The 21,393-nt window shown below is 44.1% G+C and overlaps 2 protein-coding genes and 1 long non-coding RNA gene across 8 annotated transcripts in view; 2 read left to right on the top strand and 1 right to left on the bottom strand.

Annotated features, from left to right (window-relative positions):
* The window catches only part of BLTP2 (bridge-like lipid transfer protein family member 2), a 26,853-nt gene extending 16,123 nt beyond the window's left edge, over window positions 1-10,730 (top strand). For 4 of the 6 annotated variants that reach the window (XM_082442770.1, XM_082442774.1, XM_082442773.1 and 1 more), the window contains 15 exons: window positions 421-578; window positions 858-1,064; window positions 4,259-4,358; window positions 4,592-4,774; window positions 5,266-5,387; window positions 5,867-6,022; window positions 6,105-6,226; window positions 6,804-6,984; window positions 7,559-7,645; window positions 7,844-7,954; window positions 8,089-8,224; window positions 8,329-8,459; window positions 8,644-8,745; window positions 9,348-9,482; window positions 9,915-10,730. In XM_082442770.1, coding sequence (XP_082298896.1) covers window positions 421-578; window positions 858-1,064; window positions 4,259-4,358; window positions 4,592-4,774; window positions 5,266-5,387; window positions 5,867-6,022; window positions 6,105-6,226; window positions 6,804-6,984; window positions 7,559-7,645; window positions 7,844-7,954; window positions 8,089-8,224; window positions 8,329-8,459; window positions 8,644-8,745; window positions 9,348-9,482; window positions 9,915-10,097 — 2,114 coding nt within the window. In that variant the 3' untranslated portion in view covers window positions 10,098-10,730. Of the gene's footprint in view, window positions 1-420; window positions 579-857; window positions 1,065-4,258; window positions 4,359-4,591; window positions 4,775-5,265; window positions 5,388-5,866; window positions 6,023-6,104; window positions 6,227-6,803; window positions 6,985-7,558; window positions 7,646-7,843; window positions 7,955-8,072; window positions 8,225-8,328; window positions 8,460-8,643; window positions 8,746-9,347; window positions 9,483-9,914 lie in introns of those variants that run through there. The other 2 variants (XM_082442771.1, XR_014257794.1) reach the window with 2 other exon arrangements.
* Window positions 2,986-21,319, bottom strand: LOC309650895. The gene is made up of 2 exons (XR_014257801.1): window positions 21,059-21,319; window positions 2,986-3,210 (listed from the first exon to the last, which is right to left on the bottom strand). It is a non-coding gene; the product is annotated as an uncharacterized lncRNA (long non-coding RNA).
* RSKR (ribosomal protein S6 kinase related) lies at window positions 10,882-16,205 on the top strand. The gene is given in 13 exon segments (XM_082442827.1): window positions 10,882-11,176; window positions 11,546-11,581; window positions 11,585-11,797; window positions 11,893-11,976; window positions 12,109-12,177; window positions 12,522-12,591; window positions 12,827-12,931; window positions 13,111-13,151; window positions 13,408-13,435; window positions 13,546-13,635; window positions 13,723-13,811; window positions 13,938-14,048; window positions 14,486-16,205. Coding segments are annotated over 13 exon segments (1,218 nt in total). The 5' UTR covers window positions 10,882-11,119; the 3' UTR covers window positions 14,711-16,205.
* Window positions 21,320-21,393: the final 74 nt, after the last annotated feature.

Here is a 21,393-nt window from a genome sequence, read left to right as displayed (position 1 = left end):
AGAAAGCAGTAGAGCTAGGAGAACAGTGACACTGATGGCAAGGGAGTGGTTTATGTGGAAAGGAGTGGTCAACAAACAAATAGCATTTAAAACAATATGAAATGAAAAAGAGAAGGAACAAAATGGAAGGAAAAAAGATCCTAGAGTAATTCAGAGGTGGATATGCCTAAGAGAAAGGAATGCTACCACTTACATAGCATTTCTAAGTCTCTCTTGGGAATCTGTTACTTTTATTAAAATTGAAGGAAAATGAAATGACAACCCTTACCCAGGGGTCAAGGGGTGGAGTGGGCTGGGCTGGAGTTGCAGGTTGGGGAGAATACGTTCTAGAGAAATTGAAGGAAGATCAGTTTGGCCCTGGATGTGTTCTCTATCCCTTTGACTCTGTGGCTTTTCCCCCACTTCATATTTCTCTGCCAGGTGCCTACATGTTGCAGAAGCTGATTGAAGAGACAGATAGGTTTGTAGTGTTCACAGAAGAGGAGTCAGGTGTGAGTGACCAGTTGTGTGGCATTGCTGCCTGCCAGACGGATGACATATATAACCGAAACTGCCTTATTGAACTGGTCAACTGCCAGGTACCTTCTCTTTACTAGAGCACCCATAGATAGGGCTAGATCATAGTCATATGTGTTTACCTTCTCCCACCTCTAAATAAGAATAGGCGGGTAGAGCTCCAAAAAATTATTCTTTCTAACAGGTATCATGGATAATCACTTCCATTACTAAAAACCAGTAGAGTGCACTCAGTAAGCCAGAATTAGACCCAGCTGCAGTCATTGGTACAGGCCCTTTCACTAACCTTCCATCTTCTTTGTGGCCCTGGTGCTGTGACTCTGCTTCTGTCTCTGGCGTAGATGGTTCTTCGTGGAGCAGAGACAGAAGGCTGTGTCATTGTGTCAGCTGCCAAAGCCCAGCTGCTGCAGTGCCAGCACCATCCAGCCTGGTATGGTGACACATTGAAGCAAAAGACATCCTGGACTTGCCTACTGGATGGCATGCAGTACTTTGCCACCACTGAAAGCAGCCCCACTGAGCAGGATGGCCGACAGCTCTGGTTAGAGGTTAGTCAGCAGGGCTGGGAAGGCCCGTTGTATCTCCAGTTTTCCATAGTTGGCCCCTTTCGCCAAAATAGCTTGCAAGATCCTGACTACCTGTTGCTACCAGGTTAGCAGAATAATGAGGCTGATGATTTAACACTTGAATGTAGAAACTGTTGGCAGTCTTTGGCCTGTGATCTGTGAACACATAGTGCTTTTTCTGTTTTTTAAATCTCATACTATTCTATTTCATTGCAAGGGAGATTCTCATTTCCCTACATGAGAATAAAATGGATTGGAACTTTTTTATTTTTGAAATTGCCGACCCCTATGAATAAGATCACACTAATCAGCAGGCAGCCAAAAAAACAGGCAGTAAGTCTGAGAATTTTAGATAAGCTCTCTATCTGCCCTTTCTCTGATCTCTCTTATGAAGATGATTGGTTGTTTCAGCAAATCGGTAAGGTTGCATAGAAAGACTGCTTGTCTAGGAGGCAGGTTATTATGTGAGTTCTGATTTCACCTTTGCTATTTTAGTAGCCATGAGCCCTTGGGAAGTCACCTTTATTTGTAAAATTGAGTTAATACTTCACTCTCAGAAAACTGTTGAAAGGATCAAATGAGAACGTACTTTGAAAAATACAAAGCTTCATTCAGATGGAAAGTAGTCTATTTATTTGTTTTTTAAAATTTATTTATTTATTATTTATTTTTGGCTGTGTTGGGTCTTTGTTGCTGTGCACAGGCTTTCTTTAGTTGCAGCGAGCGCGGGCTTCTCATTGCAGTGGCTTCTCTTGTTGCGGAGCACGGGCTCTAGGCACGCGGGCTCAGTAGTTGTGGTTTGCGGGCTCTAGAGCACAGGCTCAGTAGTTGTGCATGGGCTTAGTTGCTCTGCGGCATGTGGGATCTTCCCGGACCAGGGCTCGAACCCGAGTCCCCTGCATTGGCAGGCAGATTCTTAACCTCTGCGCCACCAGGGAAGTACCAGTCTTAATTTTTTAAGTCAGTATGTTTGGGGAAGTCTTAGTGTATGTCAAGATAATGTTTTTGTTAGAAGGTGAGATTGTGAGCAGTTGGCAGGGACTAAGCTATAAATTTTCTTTTCAGCATCTTGATAAAACTAAATTTGTACTATAATTTCTACGATATAATTGCATCAGATTTATTGGGAGATCTAATGGTTATGAGATGTACCTAGCCAATATTCTGCATTGTGGTTACTTATTTAACCGGTGTTAAGTGTCCACATTGTGCTGGGCATGGTACATTCAGATGAGTTATTGGATCCAGCTACATCTGATTAGGACCAATGTGAATACTTCATTTTTCATTCTACTCAATGGGGATAAAGCTAATCCCTCTTCCCTCCTCCCTGGCTGGTACTTCTTACTCCAATGACCTTAAGGCTCAACCCCAAGTATAAGTTATATGAAGTAATAAGCATTTAATCAGATGTCAAGCCAAGTAAGGGTCAGGTTGTTGGTAATATGAAAAGTCATGCTGGTATATTACAGTTGTAGTTTAGGCAAGCAGTACCCTTTACCAGTAGTCTCAGGAGATAGGCACAGAAGGTGGTAACTACTCATGCAAAGATAGGCAGGATGAACTATGCAAGATCTCCCTATCTGGCATTTTCTGGGCCTCTGCTTCTTTTAGGCATGCGTTCTTTTGCAAGTGAACTTGTTTTTTCTCAGGCTGTGATATTAGCATTAGAGTGGAATGTCCTTGGCTTAGGTGGGAAAGATTTTGATCTTGCCTTTCCTATATGAATTTTTTTGTGACTTGACAGATTGTTTATGTTCTTCTCATATCACTCATTCTATTCAATTTGACTCCAGCTTGGCAGAGAGTGTCAAAAGAATTCAGTTCCCTTCCCCCATGGCCACAGTGTCACAATGGTCTGAAGACAGAAAACAGCAAGAACACAAACACACGAATACCAAAATGGGTGGGAAGTCATTGGTTTTGATGAATTTTTTTTCCCCATGACATGATTTGATTTTTTTCCATTTTTAAAAATTGTGATAACATATACATAGTATAAAATTTATAAACATTAAAAAAAAAAAAAGAAAAGAAAAAAGGGACTTTCCTGGCGGTCCAGTGGTTAAGACTCTGTGCTTCCACTGCAGGGGGCAAAGGTTCCATCCCTGGTTGGGGAACGAAGATCCTGCATCCCACGCAGCGCGGCCAAAAAGAAAGAAATAAACATAACATAAAATTTATCATCCTAACCATTTTAAGTGTATAGTTTAGTGGTATTAAGTACATTCATAATGTACAACCATCACCACCATTCATCTCTGAAACTCTTTTTATCTTGAAAAACCAACTATACCCATTAAGCAATAACTCCCCACTTCCCCTTTCCCCCAGGTCCTGGCAATCACCATTCTATTTTCTCTCTCTGTGATTTTGACTACACTTAAATACCTCTCTTTTATATATATATATACACACACACACATATATACTTTAGGTGTCTCATATAAGTGGAATCATATATATTTGTCTTTTTGTGACTGGCTTATTTCACTTAGTATAATGCCTTCAAGGTTCACCCATGTTGTAGCATGTGTTAGAATTTCCTTCCTTTTTAAACCTGAATTCCATTGTATGTATATACCACATTTTGCTTCTCTGTTCATCCATTGATGGACACTTGGGATACTTCCATATTTTAGCTATTGTGAATAATGCTGTTATGAATATGGGAGTACAAATTTCTCTTTGAGACCTTCCTTTCAATTCTTTTGGGTATATAACCAGAAGTGGAATTGCTAGATTATAGAGCAATTCTGTTTTTAATTTTTTGAGGAACTTCCACAGTGGCTGTATCATTTTACTTCTTATCAACGGTGCACAGAGTTCCAATTTCTGCACATCCTTGCCTTATTTTCTAATTTTTTTATGGTAGCCATCCTAATGGGTGTGAGGTGGGATGTGATTTGGTTTTAACCTAGCTTGTATTTTTCTGGCCTGAGGCCTGGCAAAACGTGCATGTAACTCAGTTGGGTTTGCAGAATTTGGGTGGTTTGAGCCAGGAGAGAGGGACATATGTCCTTTACCCTGGGAGATTCTTCAAGCTATTCCAGGCAATGAAAATCTAGATAGTGTTAAACTTGTATAGTGGAGATAATGGAGGTATATAATGGAGCTTGTACAGGACAAGCTACTGGTCCCCCAGGAGTTAAAGGTGCCTGTATCTCTGTCTTCAGGTAAAGAATATTGAGGAGCACCGGCAGCGTAGTCTGGACTCTGTGCAGGAGCTGATGGAAAGCGGGCAGGCAGTGGGAGGCATGGTTACCACTACCACAGGTCAGTTCTCACCTCTTCCCCCATTATGTGGTTAGGAGCAGACATGCATCCTTAAGGGGCCTCATTTCCTTACCTATTTGTAAGATTAATATACGTGGAGTAGGACCACTTTGTGTTAGGCTATGTTGAAAGCAAGTGTCTGGAGTTCCCTAGACATCACGCATAGCTGGGAGGCTCTCACAATACCTCTTTTGAGAATGTCTTTCTCTTATCTCTTTCCTACCTCTTCGCAGATTGGAACCAGCCAGCTGAGGCGCAACAAGCCCAGCAAGTCCAGCGGATCATTTCACGCTGCAGCTGCCGAATGTACTATATTAGTTACAGCCATGACATTGATCCTGAGCTGGCAACTCAGATTAAGCCACCTGAGGTTCATGAGAACCAGGAAAAGGAAGATCTCCTAAAGAAGCAGGAAGGTATTCAGGGTTTGAAAGGCTTTTAGGAGGGGACTAGGGAACTTGTGAAAGTAGTTATTTCCTTAGTGGTTTTGAGGCAGAAGTGTTACTAAGAGTCCCAGTGTGCATAGGGCATTAACATTTCACTTTGCGTTACATTTTTTAAGTTCTTTTAGGAGAGAATAGAACTGGAATAAATGGGGGACTTCCCTGGTGATCCAGTGGTTAAGACTCCGCGCTTGCACTGCAAGGGGTGCGGGATGGATCCCTGTCCGGGGAACTAAGATCCCACATGCCGCGAGGGTGAGGCACGGCCAAAAAAAAAAAAACTTACTGGAATGAATGGATATTGTTTGACTCTGAAATAAGCACATATATCTACCCATGAGCATATCTCACCAAGACCTTTTATGGGGTTAAGTAACAGAAGTGGTTCTAGATATGGGTTAGGAGATGGGGTAGACATTTAGGGAGAAACTGAGTCTCTTATTTAGCTGCTAACAATTACCTAGGGGCTGTGGATACCTTCACCCTCATCCATCATGAGCTGGAAATCTCCACAAACCCGGCTCAGTATGCCATGATCCTGGATATCGTCAACAACCTGCTGCTCCATGTAGAACCCAAGCGGAAGGTGAGTATGGGCCCTTGTAGAATGCCAGTTAGTCTCACAGGAATCTCCAGACCTTGTGCTTTATTTGGGGTCCAGTAAGAAAAGCCATGCTTCAGACTGAAAAAGGGCTTTGTGGTTAGTACATCCTCTTTTAGTCAGCAGCAGCAGTTGAAATTTTAGTTATCTAGGAAAGGTCTGAGTGTCCCTAAGACTGTAGAGTTGTTTACTTGTTTTTCTTGGTCAGTTCTTTACTCAGTCACTTACATACCTCTGAAAACAACAAACTACTTCCCACTTCCCACCTCTATCTCTACCCTGTGGGACTGGCTTATTGTGAAATCCACATTGCCAAATCTTCTGCATTGGCTTACCGCTTACTTGCACTCATGGTGAGAGAGAAGGTTGAGCTTTCCGGAAGAGATCATCATTTCTTGTTCCTTTCTCTATTTTACTTTACTACAAGACTTGTCTATTGTTCATTTCCTTTTCCATTCCTTTAGGAGCATAGTGAGAAGAAGCAGCGGGTCAGGTTCCAGCTTGAGATCTCTAGCAATCCTGAAGAGCAGCGCAGCAGCATATTACATCTACAGGAGGCTGTGCGGCAGCACGTGGCCCAGATACGGCAGCTGGAAAAGCAGATGTATTCTATCATGAAGGTAGTCTCCCGGGCAATCTGAGGACAGGGAAGTCTCCTAGGACAAGGGAAATCTCTCAGTTTCTCCTTATCTGGCTCCCTAGTCTTTGCAGGATGACAGCAAGAATGAGAACCTGCTTGACCTGAACCAAAAGCTTCAGTTGCAGCTAAACCAGGAGAAGGCCAATCTACAGCTGGAAAGTGAAGAGCTTAATATCCTCATCAGGTGCCACAGCATTCTTTCCATGCCCTTTTCCAGTGCCCCAGCTGGAGTCAATTTCTTTTGCCCGTGTTCTGATAAGTCTTTAGGTCTAGTGTGTATTATCAAAGGCTGATGTAGTAGATTCAGGCACCTTTTCCTGAATGAGTCTTGTTGGACTTGGCCAACAGGTTGAGAACAGGAGAGCCCTTTCTTAGGATCCTTATTAGAGTACCTCCGGGGAAAGGAGAAAAACAGGTAGTTCGGAAAGATCATTTTTGTTGCCTTGATAACTGTGCAACTAAACTAAAAATAAAATGTCTTGAAGTTGATCAGTAAGGAACACAATTGCAGATACAAACATAGGGGTTATTAGTAGGAACAGACTACTTTTTCAGGAAGCTGTAGAACTAAAGATGGGATTTGTGCTCCCATGGCCCAGGGTTTGAGGAGCAACAAATCCAATGAAAAAATTTAGGGAATAGCTGTTCTAGAATAGGTCCATCTCTGGGTTTACCTCCTGCATCATTCTAGGGCATTCCTCCCCACCCCTAACCCAAATGCTGTTGCCCTTATTGGCTTTGACCCTCCTATCCATTTATAGGTGTTTTAAGGATTTCCAATTGCAGCAGGCCAACAAGATGGAGCTGCGAAAGCAGCAAGAAGATGTGAGTGTGGTCCGCCGCACTGAGTTCTACTTTGCTCAGGCACGATGGCGCTTGACAGAGGAAGATGGACAGCTGGGAATTGCTGAACTGGAGCTGCAGCGGTTCCTCTACAGCAAGGTATTGGGTATATACAGTCACACAAAGACAGCTGTATTGAGAGGCATTGACCTTTCTCAGGAGTCTTAACTCACAAAAAGAGATAAACATAAAGGGACTGATTATTATATGACTGTTAATGATGGTATTAATGGTTATTAATAATGATAGAAACATGAGCAGAGAGTGCCGCTCATACACATTTGCTTGTAATATTAAATAATACAGATATAGATGAGCTTGATCAAATGCTTCCCTCATTGAATAAGGTTATCCCTAGAAATGTGGCTCAGAGGGAAGTAATCTTCCAAGTCCAGCTTAGAATAGAATCATTAATTCTATATTGGCATTCAGCTTTCCTGCAGTTAACCATGGCATGGAGGACACGACATTATTCATTATTCTTCCAACCCCCCAGGGACATTTGGAAATAAGTCGAGACCATTTTTGAATGTCACAGTGACTGGAAAGTACTGCAGGCACTTAGTGCCCTGGCCATGAAAACAAATAATATATGTAGCAGTACTCTAGCAAGCTCCTGAGAAAGGCTTATTATAGTGGTTTGGGGGTGGCGGGGGGAAATCTGTCTTTATAGGTGAATAAATCTGATGACACAGCAGAACATCTTCTGGAGTTGGGCTGGTTCACTATGAACAACCTCCTCCCCAATGCTGTCTATAAGGTAAGTCTTATTTCCCTATTCCTAGCCCATTCACATGCTTCCTAACACTGGGCATTTGCAATGATCCTTCCACATAAACCTACTGTGGGAAACAATGTGATCTGAGATGGTGGAAGCTTGCCCAGCTTAGCAAGACCATTGCTTCTTCTCTCCTCTGCAGAGGATTTGTGGGTTGATTTATCACTCTTTATTCTACAGGTAGTCCTGCGGCCCCAGAGCTCCTGCCAGTCTGGACGACAGCTAGCTCTTCGCCTCTTCAGCAAAGTCCGGCCCCCCGTTGGGGGTATTTCTGTTAAGGAGCACTTTGAGGTTAGTAAACAGTCCTTTGGGGACACAGGAACAAAAGGCAGTTAAAAGCTATCTGTGCGTTGTTATGTTAGGGGTAGGTAAACAGAGGGATGATGTCTGAGCTTAATTGCTTCTTCAGCCTTTTTCCTCTTTAGGTAAATGTGGTGCCTCTCACCATCCAGCTGACACACCAGTTCTTCCATAGAATAATGGGCTTTTTCTTTCCTGGACGAAGTGTGGAAGATGACGAGGTTGGTGATGAAGAAGATAAGTCCAAACTGGTGACTACTGGTGAGAACTTTAATGGTGGAGCTCCAGAAGACTGGGGTAGCAGCCCCAGAGACAGCTGAAGCTTCAGCAAGAGGACAACAGCTAGTGTACTTGCTTTTTTATAGGAATACCAGTGGTGAAGCCTCGGCAACTGATTGCAACAGATGATGCAGCACCACTGGGCCCTGGGAAGGGTGTGGCACAGGGCTTGAGTCGGAGTTCTGGGGTCAGAAGGTCATTTCGCAAAGCACCTGAGGTATCAGAAATGCCCCTGATGATAGAAAAATGGGAGATCTTGGGGTACTCTGTTTGGCCTGGCTGGGGATTTCTTTCTGTTTCCTTTGAGTCTATTCCAGGGGTGAAAGGAGATGGAGATGTTTGGGGTCCTGAGTTTCTTGTGATGGCTTCAGGGGCACACTCTTCTTTCGTTCCTTTCCTAGCACCCTGTGGATGATATTGACAAGATGAAAGAGCGAGCTGCCATGAACAACTCCTTCATCTACATAAAGATCCCACAGGTTCCACTGTGCGTCAGCTACAAGGTCTGCCCTTCCCCAGCACTTTTTAAATTTTATTTATTTATTTATTTATTTATTTTTGGCTGTGTTGGGTCTTCGTTTCTGTGCGAGGGCTTTCTCTAGTTGCAGCGAGTGGGGGCCGCTCTTCATCGCGGTGCGCGGGCCTCCCACTGTCGCGGCCTCTCCTGTTGCGGAGCACAGGCTCCAGACGCGCAGGCTCAGTAGTTGTGGCTCACGGGCCTAGTTGCTCCGCGGCATGTGGGATCTTCCCAGACCAGGGCTCGAACCCGTGTCCCCTGCATTGGCAGGCAGATTCTCAACCACTGCGCCACCAGGGAAGCCCCCCCCAGCACTTTTTAGAACAGTGTGGGAACGGTACCACATAAGATCAGAGATTAAAAACAGATTAAAAACAGAGATAGGGGCTTGTGAAGCTTGTCTGTGGGTGATAAACCTGCTGTTCCCTCTGCTGCCCTCAGGAATCAGTACCAGACTGAGATAAGGGGAAATAGGTATCTGTAGGTTGCTGCTGCAGGAAGGTACTAGACTTGGACTCAAGTACTGGCTTGGACTAAAACTGGCAGCTGATATATTTTTTTCTCTTCTCTTCTCTCCCCCTCTTGCAGGGTGAGAAGAACAGTGTGGACTGGGGCGACCTTAACCTGGTGCTGCCCTGTCTGGAGTACCACAACAACACATGGACATGGCTAGACTTTGCCATGGCTGTCAAGAGGGACAGCCGCAAAGCCCTGGTTGCCCAGGTATCCTGGCAGAATTCATGGCTGTTTGGTTAGCAGGGGCTGGCAAGCAGATCCTCTGCTCAGGAGCATTTCACTGTAAGATGCATGTATTAACAAGCAGCCTTGGGAAAGGGGCAGGTGAATGAAGTGAGTGACTTTTATCCCTGTCCTCTCCATGACTTTGCTCAGATGATTAAACTGAATGTTTACTGACTGTTGTATATATGTTAACTACTGTTGATTTTTAGGAAGTGAGGGCTGGCACAACTTCATGTTTAGCGTGGGTTCTAATAGACTGTAAGCTTCTTGAAAGCAGAGATCATTTTATAATTTGAATTGCCCCATTGTGCCTTCATGTAAGTTTGACAAATCTTTACTGACTTGGTCCACTTGATTTATTCTGCCTGTCTCATTAATATTTACCTTCCCTTTTACTCCTCTCTAACCTATCAGGTAATCAAAGAGAAGCTAAGGCTGAAGCCTGCAGCAGGGTCTGAGGTCCGGGGAAAGCTAGAAACTAAATCGGACCTCAACGTGCAACAGCAGGAAGAGGAGGAGAAAGCCCGGCTTCTCATCGGTTTAAGTGTGGGCAACAAGAATCCTGGGAAGAAGTCCATCTTTGGCAGGCGCAAGTGATCCGGCAATTCAAGAGAGGCTACAGTACAGGATCTGACTCTGGCTCAGGCCACAGGGACTTGTGGGGTGGGAGGTGCTTCCCTTCATCCATTAGGATTTGTGGGGGTCAGGAGCCCACAGGGTACTGTGGATAGAGGCACTGCTCTTTAGCAGCTGGCCTGTTCCTTGCAGAACATGGTGGATAATAATTCTGAGTTCTACCTCACACTGATCAGCAGGCCCAGGGCCAGAGAAGCATCAAGAGAGCAAGGCCCAGGGAATGGCCCCAGGGCTAGTATCTGGTTCCCTTGGGGTCAACTGAAGGGGTGGGGGGACAGTTCTGATCAAGTGTGATAACATTTTTATAAATAGACATATATAAAAAAATATATATATTTCTAAGTGTAACTGCTCTCCCTCTGTGCCAGAAAGTGGAGGGGAGGGGCTGATCTTCTGTCCCTCATTCCACTGCCTTGTATGAAAGTGGTATTAGTGTTGTGGGGGGAATCAGCCCCTCCCCAATCTGTGCCAAGCTCACTTGGGAGAATGCCAGTAGGAGACACAGCTGGCTATGGGTCCCTCTCCCTGGGGTATCCCCTGAAGAATGGTTAAAAAAAAAATCATTTAAAGAGAAAAAATATATTTTAAATTTGATGCTGTTTTTTTTTTTTTTTTTTAATTGAGTGCATGGTTTCAGCCTGTATCCTTTTCTCCCCGTCAGTCCAAGACACCTAGCTGCCACCCTAATGAGGGTGGCTTCTTCCCTCCTGCCTGAAGCTGTCACAGATACTTCCCAGCTCTGATGTGACATTGGTCCCATGCTGATAGGTCTCTGCACATTTTAGTCCTGGCTATAAGCCATTCTTAACCAGGGGTGATAGCATTTGGGGATAAGGGTGAGGTTTGGCTGCATCACTTGCATCTCTAGTCATGAACAACAAGGGAAAGAGGCGGGGCTCATGTGTAATGCAGCATCAGGGGAGGAACTGCTTATGTAACTGGGACAGCAGATTTAGCAGGAGAGAGGAGGCAAAGGCTTGGGGATGGGAGCAGTGAGTTGTCGGAAGGGGCAACATGCCCAGATGGCTGCTCCTCATAAGGTAGGGTGTGGGGCTCTGGCAGCTTGTTTAGGGGAGGTGAAAGGCATAAGCTTGAGGCCTGGGAACTGGTAATAACAGTGTTGTCCACTGTGGGGGTGGGGCAGGGAGGCGTTACCATCAAAGTATTTATGGTAGGTGCAGTACTGAATCTCTGATGCCTTATGGGGAAAATATCCAAATATTACTTTCCTAGAGGATTTTAATTGTGTGCAGGAAATCTAGACCTTGGCCTGAAGCAAGGGTAGTAGCAATTTTGCCTGGGGTTCAAATTTACATCTCTAGGGTTGAGATTTGAGGGAGTGCCTGCTAAATGGGCAGAACCTGTAATGCCCCAGGGGCAGCAGGTTTAGTGGCTCCCTTGGTTCTCAGCAGGGTGGCAACATCCGGGGCCCCTGGGTCCGAGGTTAGAAGAGCCTCTGGCCAGGTGTGGGGACCACCAGGTCAGGTCTGCAAGAGTTGCTGTGGGGACTACAGGGGCATCACTTCCTGCACCAGGAGCCCCTGGAGCCAGCCCCACTGCTAGTAGAGAAGCCTCTGCCTGAGTGGCCAGTGCCTCAGTTCATCAACCTCTTTCTGCCGGAGTTTCCTATTAGGCCCCTTAGGGGGCATCAGCAGCTGAAGGTAGGTCAGTGGAATCCCTGGAAGGGGTCTCAGTCTTGGGGAGAAATCTAGAAACAATCAGTCTCAACTGCCCTGTTCTCCACTTCTCTGTACAGATTTTAGGCCTTGTGGCTGAAGGCTCCTTTGGAACTGTCCTCAAGGTGCTAGATTGTGGCCAGAAAGCAGTATTTGTGGTGAAGGTAGGGACCTAGATACTCTTCCACATTATTCTCTAGTCCCTGCCTCCAATCTTTATTCCAGAAAGGTTGGGAGGAATAAACAATTTAATACACTGTTCCCCACTAGGAGTCATCACTCCTCTCCTTTTATAGGTGGTGCCCAAGGTAAAGGTCCTACAGAGGGACAGCCTGAGGCAGTGCAAAGAGGAGGTCAGCATCCAGGTATGCACAGAGCCCTGGAAAGGATCCTAGGAAGAACCAAACCACAGGCGGAGAAAGCACCTTTCTTGTCCAACTGTCCTGCTTTTCCTGACTCTGACCCCTCCCTCTTCTTCAACCAAGAGATCCCAGGAAAAGTAGCTATCAGTAGAGTAATTCTAGGTCCTGCCAGGGAAATCTCTCCAGCATGTCCAGTGTGTTCCTTAGTACTGGGATTACCAGGCAGGCAACCTGTACTGAGAGGTGGGGCAACAGCTTCCTTTCTGCACAACTAGGTAAATCCTGACTTCTTGGCTGCCTTGATCCTCAATGACCCTGATCCTAACTTCCTGTTTTCTTGTCCATAGCGACAGATCAACCATCCTTTTGTACACAGTTTGGGGGACAGCTGGCAGGGAAAACGGCACCTCTTCATGAGTGAGTGACTGGATTCTCTCCTCATTCCCAAGGGTCCTTCTCCCATACTCCCCACCTGAGATTACCCATCCCTTTGGCTTGTTCTGCCTTTGCTCTGTTCTCCTTTTCATAGTACTTCTCTCTCCCAGAGGGAGAGGGAACAGCAGGTGGCATTGGTTTGGGCAGGAGGCATATGATGCCTTGAGCCCAGGCATAGTAGCCCCCAAATATTGCCTAGACTTCTGGTACTTTGCAGTGTGTAGCTACTGCAGCACAGATCTGTACTCCCTGTGGTCCGCTGTTGGCTGCTTTAGTGAGGCTTCCATCCGCCTCTTTGCTGCTGAGCTGATCCTGGTGCTGTGTAAGTGAAACAGGAGTGGTAATAGAAATGAGGGAAGAATTAAGCGGGGAGGGAGGCAGAAGAGAATTGATATTAACTCTGGAGGTCAAAGAACAGGGATAGGAATGGGGTGGGAGCTATCAGGGAAATTGGAAGGACAGGAGAGCTTCAGCACACCCCATGCTTGCTGTCATCCACAGGCTATCTCCATGACTTCGGCATCATCCATCGAGATGTGAAGGTAGTTAAATGCTTTTTCATTTTGTTTAAGGAGGGACTTCTGTAAGACGTTCCAACAGGTCCAAGAAGGCGGGAGAAGCTGCTGAGAACAGTTGACCTTGGGGCCCTCATGGGTGTTAAGGATTTGGGCAAGGGCCCTCCAAGTATAGACTTGGATGCTGAGCTAGGGCATCTTCTTCAGCTGGGGGGTATAGTATAAATGATGAAAGAGGATTGAAAGGAAGAGGATGAATAACTTCTCACCTGTGATTTTTCAGATGGAGAATATCCTTCTGGATGAACGAGGTAAGTCCTTTTCTTTTCCTAGTCCCAGAATGAGAGGTACCTCAGTTTGGAAGTAAGTCATGGCTGATGAGGGTTGGAACAGAGTGGTGCTGATGGCTTGCTTTTCACAGGCCATCTGAAACTGACAGACTTTGGCCTGTCCCGCCACCTGCCCCAAGGAACCCGAGCCTATACTATCTGTGGCACTCTTCAGTACATGGGTGAGAGAGAAGCTAAAGCTGGTGGGTAAGCATTGGGCAGAAGGATAGCCAACAGATATCAGTGACAAGTATCTTTCATATCCGTAGCCCCAGAGGTCCTGAGTGGAGGGCCTTACAACCATGCTGCTGATTGGTGGTCCCTGGGTGTCTTGCTTTTCTCTCTGTCAACTGGAAAGGTGAGAGAATGGTAGTGATGTTGGGCAGAGAAGAGAGGAGTTGCCCTGCGGTGGGAAGAAAGAAGACCTTAGGAAGTCTTGCCTCATTCTTACTAAGTAATGACACCTTCCCACCCCTTAACTCAGTTCCCAGTGCCCGCAGAGAGAGATCATGTGGCCATGTTGGCAAGTGTGACCCACTATGACTCTGCGATCCCAGCTTCTCTTAACCAGGGGCTCTCACTCCTGCTCCATGAGGTAAGGGTGAGCATGACTTTCCTTCTTGACTACAAAAACCATTCACTTCTTTCCCTATCACTGAAGTGATATCTCCCCATTCCTCTGATTAATTATTAAGGGGGGATTCCAACTTGATCAAGTACTACCTCACTACTTGCCTTCTAATCAACACTTCAAATTTTATTCCTGAGTTCCTGGTCCTCCAAAGCTCGTCCCCATCCATAGCAGGTCACTTCTGAGAGAGTGGGCTAGTGCTGCTCTCTTACCACTACTACTCCTTTATTCCTACCTTTGCCCCCAGATTAGCCTGTTTCTCCCACTTTTACATATCCTCTACTCTTTTGGGTTCTTCTCCCTGCCCTCCACAGATCCATGAACTTCTTTCTCCTTTTCCAGCTTCTCTGTTCAGTCCCTTTCCTATCCCAGTCTCTCCTTCATGCTCTATTTCTCTTCAGCTATTATGCCAGAATCCCCTCCACCGTCTACGTTATTTGCATCACTTCCAGGTCCACCCTTTCTTTCGGGGTGTGGCCTTTGACCCAGAGCTGCTACAGAAGCATCCAGTGAACTTTGTCATGGAGACACAAGCTACCCAGCCCAGTCCATCATCGGAGTCCATGTTCTTCAAGGACTTTGACTGTAATCTGGAGTCCTTCCTGGTGCACCCCAGCCTGGCTTGAGCTCCTCTACTGTAGTTGGGGCTCATCTGGGAACCTGAGGACCTCCTCTGCTGCCAATTCAGTGTGACCACCTTGATGATTAAGTTTGTTTTTACTTTGTAGCCTCTTATCATTCTCTTCCTCTAGGCGTTGGACCAGAGTTCACACTGGGCATTCTGCGGTTGGTAGTCACAATGCCCTAGTCCTCACCCCATCATACAACCCATCTCTCAATTCAACATCTCAGATCAGAGTGTGGACCTTTTCCTTTGTTTCATTTCTCCAGTGTTTATACCCTGAAGTTTTTAGCCAGAAGTTTATGCCACTTTTCCTTCTCCTTGTTTCTGTGCCATGTTTCCTTTTGTGAGCAATAACAGCACTTCATGGGTTCCCAAGGTACTGCTATTTATGTGTTTAATAGGCTTGTCAGAAGCAGTATGAATGTTTTTCAGAGGTCTCAAAAGCTGGTATTTGTTTCAACCCCTAAATATGCAGGTAAAACATATGATCTGGGGGCTCAAAGTCAGTCTAACTTTTAAAAATTTAAAAAGTGAATCTAATGGCCTACTGTGAGGAAGAGAATAAGAAATGAAACATGGGTGGGTTAAATGTCTTCTCTAGGGAGTAACTGGAATAGCTATACACATTTTTTCCAAAACAAAACCTCTTTGAAAGACACAAGAATTCTTAAACTGATCACTTCCCTAGATGGCCCAGGTTTCAGTTGGTGATGGGCAAACCAAGGGATTAAGAGGCATGACATCAACCTTGAGATTTAAGATCAGAGATGTAACTCAAGAACCTTTTCCTTTAGGAAAATCATCTGGACCTTAAATTTGTATACATTTCTGGCCTTTGTGACTTCATTTTTCTTAAACCAACTTCTTAAAAGTTTCATTTTCGTTATTCTTCAGTTATATCTGATCTCTCTTTCCAAACCAAAGAGAGTCTGGGAAGTATTCTGAGTACTATTTATTAATTTTGTCCCTGGATTAAGCCAGATTTGCCCTGTACATAGCTGGCATTTTACTGGCCTCTGCAGAACTGCTTTTTCTGAATTGTACTTTGGCAATCCATATGAAAATCCCTATGAAATTTAATTGCTGTAGATACTGCAAAGGGTGTTTATCATTATAATTCATAATGTTCTATATAAGGATGCATGGAAGAAATTTTCTCTGAACCCAGTTATTCTTTTCCTGAATTGCTGGTTGGTTTTTACCTTAAAGACAGTAAATATTCAACTGACTGTATTTTTCTTTTCATACTGATGGTAGACCACTTAGAGCCCAGTTTGTGGCCCACTTACAGCAAGTGTTTAGGACCTCATGTTATGTTTTATATGCTAGCCACGTTCTTGATTCCATCGTCTTCCTTTTTGACCTTTACTTTCCTTATTCTCTTCTCATTTTTCTGTTTTAGTCCTTTTTTTAAAATCGTACTAGATTATCTCCATCTTTGTAAAGCCTTTTAGAATGAAGTTGAGATATAAATAAATAAATGAATGTATCCTTGATCCTTTTGATTATCTCATTTGTTTCTCTTTTAGAGACTTTTTAGGCTTTATTACATATTTTTAAAGTTGTAATGACCAGAACTGCCACATTGGATAAAAACCAATACTGAATACTAGAAATGGGAATCAATGGCTTCTAAAATAGTAGTTAAGAGTATTAGATTGTAATTTAGGAGACCTGGTGCCTTGATCCACCAATAAATATTTTGGTGTCTTTATACAAGTCATTTTAACTCTCTGGACCGAGTTTCCTAATGTATATAACCACTGGTTCTTCACTGTGGGAGATGGGTTTCAGATTTCTGTGATGCTTCTTCAAAGGGCAGATGCAGATGATTTTATGATACTGTGTGTCTGGCCCAGTGTTAATTAATGTTCAGATCGCCCAACATTATATATAGCCTCTCTGGTCACAGCAGCATATTGGTTTAAGGTCTTTAGGACATGGTTAACATAATGTCACTAGGGTCCCTTTTCCTGGGTCATGTTAGATAGCTTAGAGACCAGGATCATGTAAGTGTAGTTTGAATCATTTCTTATCAAATGAGGACATTTTTAACATACTCTCTTCAATCAGTGGTGCTTACAGCAGTGTTTCTCAGGGTAGAGTGGAGGCAGTGACAGAAAATCAAAGTTTCACCAAGTATAATTTGAAAAAGCACTGCCTCCACCCCCCCACCTACCCCAGTTTTGATATGCTCATCCCTGGAAGGCATTCTTTCCTGCCACCCTCCACCCCCATTCAGAATCACTGACCTAAAAATAAATACCTTCTACTTATTCACATGAAATTCATTAAAAAAAATTTGTTTTATATACAACCTGAAATGATCTTTTAAGTTTAGCCCTACATTTTGATTTTTCATTACCTAGAAGAAATCAGATACACTTTTAAGTATGGATATTTTGCTCTGTACTGCCTTCTATCTTTTCTAAGAATTTAAGATTAGTCTTATAAATAACAAGGACCTACTGTATAGCACAGGGAACTATATTGAATGTCTTGTAATAACCTATAATGGAAAAGAATCTGAAAAAGATTTTATATATATATATATATATATATATATATATATATACACACACACACACACACACACACACACACACATATATATATACCTGAATGACTTTGCTGTACACCTGAAACAACACTGTAAACCAACTATACTTTATTAAAAAAAAAAATTAAGTCTTAACACCAAACCTTATATTCTTCTTTTAGAAAAGTGTCCTTTTAGTTCTACTCATTGTTTCTTACCTCTAACCTAATTTATCATATATCGACCAGTTCATTTGTTCACTTGTTCATTGATTTAACAAACTGGTAATCTCAATTCCTTGGTTTACTTCTTTAAACAGAGTCTTCAATGTAAAAATTTTGTCAAAGCCTTTTTGAAAAATTGAATAAAATCATTTTCACTGTATTATTAGCCCCTGTTACAGGCTGAATTGTGCCCCCTCCCCATTGATACGCTGAAATCCTAACCCCTGTACTTCAGAATGTCACGGTATTTGGAGATAGGGTCTTTACAGGTGTAATTAAGTTAAAATGAGGTCTTATGGGTGGGCCCTAATCCATAATCCAATATGATTGGTTTCCTTATAAAGGGGGGGGGGACTTCCCTGGTGGTGCAGTGGTTAAGAATCCGCCTGCCAATGCAGGGGACACGGGTTTGATCCCTGGTCCAGGAAGATCCCACATGCCGCAGAGCAGCTAAGCCTGTGCGCCACAACTACTGAGCCTGCGCTCTAGAGCCTGTGAGCCACAACTACTCAGCCCGCGTGCCACAACTACTGAAGCCCACATGCCTAGAGCCCGTGCTCCGCAACAAGAGAAGCCACTACAGTGAGAAGCTTGCACACCGCAACAAAGAGTAGCCCCCGCTCACCGCAACTGGAGGAAGCCCGTGCAGCAACAAAGACCCAATGCGGCCAAAAATAAATAAATAAAAATCTTACAACATTTGGGAGACTAGACCTACAAACATGAGATGGAGGAGATACCTAAACCAAGACAGAAAATGAAAGCACTATAAAAGAAAAAGAAGGGCTTCCCTGGTGGCGCAGTGATTGGGAGTCCGCCTGCCAATTCAGGGGACACGGGTTCGAGCCCTGGCCCAGGAAGATCCCACATGCCGTGGAGCAACTCAGCCCATGTGCCACAACTACTGAGCCTGCGCTCTAGAGCTCGTGTGCCGCAACTACTGAGCCCGCATGCCACAACTACTGAAGCCTGTGCACCTAGAGTCCGTGCTCTGAAACAAGAGAAGCTTCTGCAATGAGAAGCCTGCGCACGGCAATGAAGAGTAGCCCCCGCTCGCCCGCAACCAGAGAAATCCCGCATGCAGCAACGAAGACCCAACACAGCCAAAAATAAAAACTTTTTAAATTAAAAAAATTTAAAAAAAGAAAATACATTTACATAAAAGATGAATGAATCAATCAAGATAAGAAATCCAGATGCTTTGAAAGGAAAGATAACATCTAAACCTCATAAAAGTTTTATCTTTGTATAGCCAAAGATACCATTAATAAAGTCAATGGACAAAAAATAGATCTAAAGAAAAATATTTGCAATGTGATGGCAGTTAATGTCTATAATACAGAACTCTTACAAATTAGAAAAGAGAAGTAACCTATTTTTTTAAAAAGGACATGGACTATGAAGTGATGAATGAGTTAATTAGATCTATATCAGCTGACTTAGAAAGCTCAATACAAGACATTGAGTGGGAAAAAAATGCAGAAGTGTAAGAAATGATGCCATTTCTGTAGACGACTCTGAATGCTTACTTCCCTTTCGTGTGTGTGTGTGTGTGTGTGTGTGAGAGAGAGAGAGAGAGGGAGAGAGAGAGAGAGAAAGAGAGAGAAAGAGAAAGAATGAAAAAGAGAACCTGGGAGGGAGAGGGGAGTAATGCAAATGTAAAGAGAAGAGGAAAAAAAAGGCACTAGCTCTCAATCCCAGAGACCCCAGTCTGCATGTCAATTAATTTGGGTAAAAAAAAGCGTGTGTAAATAAAAACAAACAAAATCCTTGTGTGTTGTGTATACATATGTTGTTGTTGTGCTTTTTTGGCCGCATAGCTTGTGGGATCTTAGTTCCCTGACCAGGGATCGAACCCCGGGCCCATGGCAGTGAAAGTGCCGAGTCCTAACCACTGGACCACCAGGAAATTCCCTGCATATGTTTTTATAAAGGCATACACACTATTCGTTACCTCAGGCAGGTAGAATGGATGGGGGAGGCTGTGTGCCTTTAATATGTCTTTGCATTGTATTGTTTCACTTGCTACAATGAGCATCTCTTATTTTTTAATTTGAAAAACGCCAAATTAAAAATATCATGCAGGGAGTTCCCTGGTGATCGAGTGGTTAGTTAGGATTTGGCACTTTCATCGCCGTGGCCCGAGTGCAATCCCTAGTTGGGGAACTGAGAGCCCGCAAGTCACGGAGCACGGCCTCCCCCCAAAAAAAATTCATGCAAAACAACACCAACAAATTAATTCTGCTTATGTTACCTATTTACAATAGTATTGTCCCTCTCGTCTACCCTCCACATCCCTCCTAATTTGCTGCTGGAAGCACTATATCTCTTTGGTTACTCACCTGGCATCTGACATACCAACTGCAACAAGGACTAAGCATTCCAAGTCACACTTTATATAATACAAGCTTTTACTACCGGCACTTAAGAGTTTTCTGTCTTGGTTTTTCTGCCCCTCTCACCCTTGTTTTATTTGTTGGACCTTTTTGATTGACCAGAAGTACATATACCTTGGGATTCCCTCTGCTAAGTCTAGGGGAATCCCAGGCTCAAGTCTGTGTTCTTCTGTTGTCTTTCTCCCAGTTTTCCAGTCAAGCAACTGTTATCTCTAGCGTCTTTAGGTTGCACCATTATGTTTCTAAAGCGGTGTTGTCCAATAGAAATAATGTAAGCCTCATAAGTAATTTAAAATTTGCTAGTAGCCCCATTAAAAATTAGGTAAAAAGAAACAGATGAAATTAATTTATTTTATTTAACCCAATGTATCTAAAATATCATTTCAACATGCAATCAATATTTTAAAATAAGATATTTTATTCTTTTCTTTTTTCATACGAAGTCTTCGAAATCTAGTTTGTATTTTACACCTATAATACATCTCAATTTGGACTAGCCACATTTGAAGTGCTCAATAGCCACATGAGGCTAGTGGCTATGGTATTGGACAACACAGTTCTAGAAGAGCCCATCCCCTGAGAGCCCTGAAGTTCGTAACATTATAGTTTTTCCTCTCTGGGTTATTGCCTTTTCCAAATTCATTATGACTTAAGAGTGTAAATAAGGTGCCGTGAGCGTTCAAAGGAACATACTTCATCATAAACTGTAACTCTGAATACTTAACTTTAGGCTGTTTCCAAAAATCAATCCCACCTCCAGTAGCTAATTCCCACACAGAGGGGTTTCAAGCGACAGGAGAATGCAGTAGTCGGTAGTGTGGGTGGCAATCTTGACTCTGCCATTTACTACCTGTGGGGCATTAGGCAAAAGACATTATCTGTGACTCGGTTCCTACGTCTGTAAAACGGGGATATTTACGGTGCCTACTTCATATGCCCTTTTGGGGATTAATGGAGTTAAGATATAAAAGGCATTTGGAAGAGTGCCAGGTGCCTAATAAATGTTCAATACTTGTGAGCTATTATTGGTCCAGTAAACTTGTTGCGGACCCTGAGTTAAGTCCCAAGAAAACACCAGAAATTCTGAAGAGGCTAAATGACAGCGCAGGCTGAGAACCACGTCTCAGGCCATCACGGACGCAGGACCTATGCGCGGACCGAGCAGCCTACGTAAAAAACGCTCCACTCACCTTCCCTTCTAGACCCCCGACCGGCTCCTGCCGGTTAAAGCTGAGGTAGCTGAGGGAAACCTGAGGAGAAACTTCCTAAGGCCAGGCCACGGGGACAGCTTTTCCGACAGGGTGTGAGACTGGCCTACTCGAAGCAGGAGGGATGGACTCCTCGACTGTCCAACTTCCCGGTCACTCTCTCAGAGGTGAGGCCGAAAGGCTGACCTTCGGCCTGGAGCGCGTCCAAGCTACCGCCGGCGCCGGGGGTCGGGGGTCGGCTCGCAGAGCGCGCGCGCACAGGGGGCCGGGCGGGGCGGGTCCAATACAGGCCCCGCCCCCGCCCGCCGGGCTCGAGC

Source organism: Balaenoptera physalus, assembly GCF_965194825.1.
Source record: "Balaenoptera physalus genome assembly, chromosome: 20".
Classification (NCBI taxonomy): Eukaryota; Metazoa; Chordata; class Mammalia; order Artiodactyla; family Balaenopteridae; genus Balaenoptera; species Balaenoptera physalus.
Note: the sequence above shows the minus strand (reverse complement) of the source record. Positions and strands in the feature narration are given on the sequence as shown.